At 43.3% G+C, this 7,413-nt stretch overlaps 1 protein-coding gene across 1 annotated transcript; it reads right to left on the reverse strand.

Moving 5' to 3' along the window:
* Positions 1–335: 335 nt before the first annotated feature.
* Positions 336–7,197, reverse strand: rnf169 (ring finger protein 169). Its single transcript, XM_071496822.1, has 6 exons — positions 6,767–7,197; positions 4,929–4,999; positions 3,130–3,216; positions 2,913–3,013; positions 2,585–2,675; positions 336–2,152 (listed from the first exon to the last, which is right to left on the reverse strand). Exons 1-6 carry the CDS (start codon positions 7,080–7,082, stop codon positions 1,025–1,027), a joined length of 1,794 nt encoding a protein of 597 aa, XP_071352923.1. The 5' UTR covers positions 7,083–7,197; the 3' UTR covers positions 336–1,024.
* Positions 7,198–7,413: the final 216 nt, after the last annotated feature.

Consider the following 7,413-nt stretch of genomic DNA (forward strand, 5'->3'; position numbering starts at 1 on the left):
TCTATAATATAAATCTGTCGTGTCCAGGAGCTGTGACAAACCTGTCAGACATAAAAATAAAGAGTCTGGGAGAATAAAACTGATTCTTCACCTAAAATTCTTTGAGCACCTCCATCTTTCACCAGACGAGGTCTACGAGGTGAAGGACCACCTGGGCAGCCTCAGGTTCACTGTGTGCCAACTATCTGCAGGTAATCTGATGAATTTGTAAGAGAATCTGCATCACTAAGGAAGATGAGCAGCAACGACAGATCCTGCTTAATGATTCACATCATTTTGTGTCAAAATGTCTAGCTTTAAGATCGGAGCTGAAACAAGGAGTCCGACCACAGAAACATAATCACAAACTATTTTAATAGTCGATGAATTGTTTCATTAAGCTCTATTCTACAGCGGGAGCCTGTATCCTGATACAGGTAAAAACAAGGCGACAGCAGGACGACCACGTTGCTCTGTCTGGTACAACAGTGAAGTCAAAGACAAACCTGAAACTGTTTCATCATCATTTAACGTTTTTGTTATCAGCCATGTGTGTCTTCACTTCCATACACGAGTTATCGTTCCAACAACCGTTTTCGTTTCAATGAATATTGATTGTTATTTATCAGTCATCATTTAATCTATTAAATTATCTGAATCAATCACACGTTCCTCTGCATTTCTCCGACTGTGTCTCTAGTCTGATCACTCAGATCTTTACGTGGATGTAGAAGTGATGAGTGTGTGGTTGTGTTGGACTGTCCAGATGTTTTGGAGTTCTCTCTGCTCCTTCAGATCTGTCCTCTTTAAATAATCTTGTGAACTCAGTTTTTGGTGATTTGCTGGTGAAAAGACGACGTCTGGAGGAAATGTACAGTTTCAGGAATGATTGAACCTTCATCTCATCTGCTCCTGAAATAAAGTCCGGCTGCTGTCGAGACGACGGTCATGTAAAAACGTTTCATGAAACCTTCACCTTTTGGCACTTTGCATATATGAAACTCTTCCTCTCTGCCTTTGTGCTAAGTCGGCAGACGACTCCTCTCTAGTGCTTCTTGTTGATTCGTCGGGATCTCCTCAGGCCACGCCTCCTGCGGTTCTGATTGGACATCCAAGATCGCAGGAAGTACTTGTCCGGGCTCCTCCTGCAATTGACAGTCTGGTTCTCCAGGTCAAACTGTCTCTGCAGCTTCAGGGCGAACACGCGGTCCTGACGCTCCTGCTGGATCTGACGGATGTACCGCTCATCAAAGGCCTCCTGGCCTCCTGGCCGGCTCCTCTTCATGTCAGAGTCCCGGTCTGAGTCCAGGTGTTTGGTCTTCTGCTTCCTCTTCTTGCCCCTCCTTGAGGTAGACTGGTTGGGGATGCTACTGTCGGACTCCTTCTTGGGACTCTGTGAGTCCCTTGGCACCAATTTACATGACTGGAAACCAGAGTTCTTAGTGTACGGCGAGAATGATTGTTTTCGACTAAACAACGCTCCCCCGCTGCAGGATTCAGGAGCAGTAACCGGCGACTCAAAGTCTGAGCTTCCTCTGAAACTCGCCTCGCCACTGTAGCGGATCGCAGGGACTCGGATCTTCACAGACTGTTTCTGGAAAGTGTCCGTGTCTCCGGCTGGAGGATCGAACAGCAGCCTCCTCTTGTTGATGGGCATCACTCCATCTCCTGCAACAGGCTGATAAGTCTTTGTGGCCTCCTCACCCACGGTGGTCTTGTTTTGAAGCTCCGTGACCGGGCTTGTCAGCGTGGCTTTGGAGTTCACTTTGAGGCTCTGGCGGTCCAGCTCAATCTGCTTCCATTTCTGCAGCACAGCAGGACTTGCCTCATAGGAGGTGGCCTTCTGCAGGCCGCGGGTCAGATTCCTGGGGGTGGACTTGACAATAGTGGGCTCCATCAGGCGGCCATCTGGTAGTCGTTTGGGCGGTGTGCACGGCGAGCAGACGATGGGTTTGAAGTGGTTGAGTTCCTCTGAGATGCTGTCGTTGCTCTCAGGGCTGATGGAGCGCTCGGTTCGGGGCGGAGGGAGGACCAGAGGAGTCAGCGATGATGACGATGTAACCACAGCTCGCCAGGTGAGCCTCCGGTCAGGAGCGGTGATCGGAGCCGAGACGGAGCGACTGTTCTCAGAGGAGAGGAGGATTCCTGCTGTGTAGCTGTGACTGATTCCAACCTGACAGACAAAGACAGAGAGAGGAGCTTCAGGACCTGAATCTGAACTTCCCAAGTAGACCTGATCTTTTTTGGGGTGGTTGGTGTAATCACAATAAAGATCATCAATTAAGACAAATCACGAATCTCCTGCACAACAGTCTTCCTCAGGGTACAACAACCACATACTGAATCATCAGGTATAAAAAAGCTTTTAAACCTTTACACCTTTGACAAAGCAGAGCCTGTGACTTCTCGTTAATGGACAACATTGTGATTGCTACCTGTGCATCAGCACCTGTTGGGGCAAATAAACTGCACATTGAGTGAATAACACCAGGTGACAGTTTGCAGTCTGTCTGAACACCTTTGGTCAGCTCTCTCTCTCTCTCTCTCTCTCTCTCTCTCTCTCTCTCTCTCTCTCTCTCTCTCTCTCTCTCTCTCTCTCTCTCACCCGGTCCATCATAGCCGGCTGAGTGGTGACCTTCAGTTTCCCACCACTGTCCTCCACCGGGTCAGTACAGCTTTGGCTCCTCTGAGAACCACTGAAGAAAAGAAAGACAGGTCACAGGAGAAGAGTTAAAGCAGTGTGTTAAAACCTCAAAATTGAGGACTGGAAAATGTTTGAGTCTGACAATCCCCAGCGGTCGAATGAAAAGAGACACAGTGACAGACGTTGGACATGCCTGTTCTGTGTGAACAGTCACAGACCTCCTCTGTCCTGTGTGTCTGACTGACGCTCTCGGGTGTATGAAAACTCCCTTCTCCCAATTTGATATCACCTGGTGACAGCTGATGAGCTTTTGGTTTTCCTGATGAAGGCCGAGATGTTTCTGCTTCTCCTGCTGATTGGCTCCTCGTTCTCCGAGTCTGACAGAACTCCCTGAGAAAAAAACTGCAATTTTAAGAAGACACCTGAGCTGCCGCAGAGGAGAGACGGCCACTGACCGGGATGTTAAATATGCAGACTACAGGACATGATGGAAACATCAGACTTACAGTCTCTTCATCACGACGCACTGACTCGTCTTTACAGATCAGAGAGTTTCTTCTCCTGAGCTCCTCTCTGTCCTCAGACAGCAACAGCTGAAACACATGAGTCATAAACAAAACTACTTAATATAAATATACCAAACATCATCACACATTTATCTACCCCATATAAAAACACTGCAGCTGGTCGATGATTGCTGTTAAATCGAGCAATGAGCAATTTAGTTCACATTCATTAAAATATTACATGGTCATAAATAAAGTGTTTTGTATAGGGATGCACCGAAATGAAAATTCTTGGCCGAAACCGAAAACGAAAAATGAGGAAACCAAGGCCGAAAACCGAAACACAGAAAGAAATGATTATGTCAATTATTAGAACCATAGCATTTTTGGCTACGATGTGTACTAACCTCACTAAAATCAAGGCATTGCAATAAATCAATTACAAAAGTATGAAAATATTTATTTAGCACTGACATTATTAAAATTCAAAATAAAATGTTTAACTTGACCCCACTCATGTGTACATTACATAGTAATGTACAGGCTTATAACTGACTGGCCTGCTGAAAGACTGTAAAAATTAAATATGTTCTCTCATAAAAACACAAAGTGTCAAGTGCTTTTTAAATATTTCTCTGTAGGACTTCTACACACGGGAAACGGGATAAGAGCCAGCATGTCTGCGGTGTGGACTTATTTCACTATCTCAGAGAAAGACCCACGAATAGTGATTTGCAAAACATGCAATGCTGAAATTTCAAGAGGGGGTGCATCTGCAAAGAGTTTCTTAATTTATCACCTGAAATCCAAACATCCCCATCACCATTCTGAATATGAGAAGAATGCTGCTGGCTGCGCTGTTTGCTCGCGATCACGTTTCCCGCGTGCTGGACGCGCTGTCTGCCGCGTGATCACAAGTTTCGGTCGTGTTGTTTCGGTGATTTAGGTCTTTCGGCCGAAAACCGAAAATGCACTTTTGGGTCATTTTCGGCCGAAAATTTTCGGTGGCCGAATTTTCGGTGCATCCCTAGTTTTATATACAGTGATTTAATTAACATATCACCAGCTTGTGCAAATACACTTTGTGCTTGTTAATTATGAGCTACAACTGAAGTCAAGACTGTGATGATTTAAAAATACACTTCTTCAAATTTAATTTTGAGATCATCAAAATAAATTACTCATCTGTACATTTAAATCAAAGCTAAAGCCAGTCCAGATGTTAACAACCGTCTCACTATCACACTATTAGCTAAGTATGACAGAATGACAGACACCAGTACAGACAATATGATCATGATGTATTTACCAAGTGCATTAACTCATTGTATTTATAATCACATTTCTGTCAGTGAGTCCAGTGTATAACAATATAGATGGATGAATGATGAATGGATGAATAGATGGATGAATGATGGATGGATGAATGATGAATGGATGAATAGATGGATAGATGATAGATGGATGAACCATTTAGAAAATAAAAATTAGTAATCTAATGTTCACATATTTAGAGACAGTTGTGTGGACCCCTGGTACTCCAGATTTAGGTTTTTAATAAAATCACATGTAAAATCATTATAACCAACATTAGCATATTATAGACCTTTGTAAAATCTATTGAGGACATTATCTCATCTTCTAAGACCTTTACTGGGGAAACTGAGATATAGGTCATGTCAGGATAATCTGTCGGTCCACTGCTTCCCCCTGCTCTGAAACTAACCTGTGGTTTGTAATTAAGAGTTGTTCAGGGATCATCTGCTCCTGCAACTATCCTGACAGTCTCTCTGACTCACCTTGTGTTTCCCGGGCGGTCCTGATGAAACCTCTGAGGACTTTGGGATGAGGGCAGGAGAGACGAAGAACTCTGAGGAGACAGAACCACATCATGTGTATGAGCTGAGAACATAACGACATCAGGCTGAAACTGACCAGAAAAAAACAGAAGACACAAACACAATAAAAATAACTTTAAATGAATACAACAATAAACAGATCCATCGCTTTTAAAATAAAAACACGTGAACGCTTTTTAAATGAACTATCCTAAGAAATGTGATTATTTAAATGTTCACTGGAACAAATAACATACTAGAAACAATAAACTGAACAATGAACTATGAAGAATACAAACCTGGTCGACAACTTCAATAATATCCAGTCTGAAACAATTATTTGAGATCAGAAAATCTCTGATCAAAGAATAAGCGTTTAAGATTATTAATCTGAACAGATACAAAGTACTGAGACTCTGATCACAGCTCCAAATATGAAACATAATTTATTCACATTTAAAAAACTGATAGATGAGAAATATTAAAGACAAAACTATCAAAACTAGGTTTACAATAATGGTAGATATTTTCATTACTGATGCGGAACCAGCTGATTTCTGTTTTTAATAATTACATGATTATTGAATTGTCAGAGTATTTTCAGATAAATTTTCTGTTGATGTTGATCTGTTTTCAGACTAATCGCAAGTCCTCAGTTATGTTGTTTATTTCTCACTATACGGGACAAACAACAGGGTGTTTCTAATATTTTGTCCCTGTTCACAACACTAAGGGGTCAGAATATTAGAAACACTTCTAATACAGTCCAGTACAACACGGCCACTGAACATGAACTTAAAAAGCAGAATTAATGAAGGAACTGCTGTATCAGACATTATCAAACTCACGCAGAACAACTCTGGAGCAGGTTACACAGACTATGCAAAAATGCACACTTACTATAAACAGGACACTTAACAATTTTTTAAACAGACAAGAAGTTTCATTCATAGATTTCATGGAAAATAATATGAAGTAATTTTTCTTTGCTGAATAAATACACTGGATTAAAAAATGACAGAACAGGAATATCTGAACAGACCTGAACACAGTGTTAATTTGAATATCTGAGGACTAGTGACAGAATATATTATAATAATGATGATAACACTTGGGGCAATACTAACAAAGACTGACAGGTTGCTGCTGAAAAGTTGATGTTAAACTGAATGAGACTGAAAACAAACACATGATGAAGGGCACAGAGATAACCAGAGCCTGTAGTGAACCAGCTCCTCCTACAGCTGTACAAGTCCAGGCAAGTACACCAACACCAGACCTAATTACAAATATGACCCAAAACTACAACATAACCTAACTGCAGTCTGCAGGCTTCATACATTTATATGAATGAAACATATTAAAACCATTATTGTCAGTGTCCACGTTTGTCTTTTCAGGTCTGGTTCCCTGATAATCTCACTGATCTGTGACTGAGTTCACTGGAGGTCAGCGTCTACTTAAGCAGCTTCACACATAACTCAGTAAGAATAAATCACAATTTAATTCTGCCAAGAGTTAGTGATTAAAATTCATTTTAACAGGTCCGTTCGCAGACTGACTGACTGACTCTTGTTATTCTCAGTAGGCTGAGTCTGGGTCAGTTTTACCTGTCAGACATTAATTGACTCCTCAGGCCTCCTGCAGCTCAAACTAAACTTCTGATGAAGTTTCAATGAACACTGTTCAACTCTGCTTGTCTCGATGTTTTTCTAGCGTTTGATTTGTAAAACAAACAACCGGCGGCTGTGCTGATACAGCGGGATGTGAGCTGTAGTTTGCCCGGTAAACACACCGACCTCTCCGGCTGTCGCAGTCCCTCCTTCCCGCCCTGCTGCTGCTGCTCTCGGGGTCACTCCTCCTCCGTAGCCGCTCCTCACTGCCGGAGTGTCTCCGGGCCAGGCAGAGCGGACAGGCCGGGTGTCCGCAGGGCGGACTGCCGCCTGGCTGTGCCTCCACGCACGCCGCGCACTCGATCACCTCGTCCTCGGGCGGGCTGGACCCTGACCAGGTCCCGGACCCGCATCCAGCTCCAGGCCCGGAACCGGACCGGGACCTGCCGGCAACGGCGCTGGCCGGTCTGCCGGGCCGTTCGGCGGACCCTGCGGTCGCCATCTTCCCTATTGAGTCTTCTCTCTCCGGTCCGCTCTCAAAACAAACCCCGCCCTGTCGCCGCCGGAACAGCACGGGAGCAGGCAGAATGGACGCGCGTGCAGCCCGCCAACCGCGGAGCTGGAACACGGCGCGAGCCTGCTCTGGGCTAAACTTCAAAATAAAATGACAAATATATTAGTTTTATCTTATTATATTTATTTTTTATTTATTTCTTTGGCTTCAGAAACTATTCTATAGATTTTTCTTAAACATTTCAACGTTTGTACAAAACATTTATGTTTTGTACAAAGATATAGCACATAATTAACTATTTTATCAAGTATATAAACTT

The sequence above is a fragment of the Trachinotus anak genome, unplaced genomic scaffold, assembly GCF_046630095.1.
Source record: "Trachinotus anak isolate AG129_WGS33_773 ecotype Australia unplaced genomic scaffold, CSIRO_AGI_Tana_v1 ptg000014l, whole genome shotgun sequence".
Lineage (NCBI taxonomy): Eukaryota > Metazoa > Chordata > Actinopteri > Carangiformes > Carangidae > Trachinotus > Trachinotus anak.

Coding starts and splice junctions, on each gene's coding strand:
- rnf169 (XM_071496822.1), bottom strand. CDS start 7,082: ATGGCGACCGCAGGGTCCGCCGAACGGCCCGGCAGACCGGCCAGCGCC. Junction 3,217..4,928: donor GACCGCCCGGGAAACACAAG/GTGAGTCAGAGA, acceptor CATGTGTTTCAG/CTGTTGCTGTCTGAGGACAG. Junction 2,153..2,584: donor AGCCGGCTATGATGGACCGG/GTGAGAGAGAGA, acceptor TTTGTCTGTCAG/GTTGGAATCAGTCACAGCTA.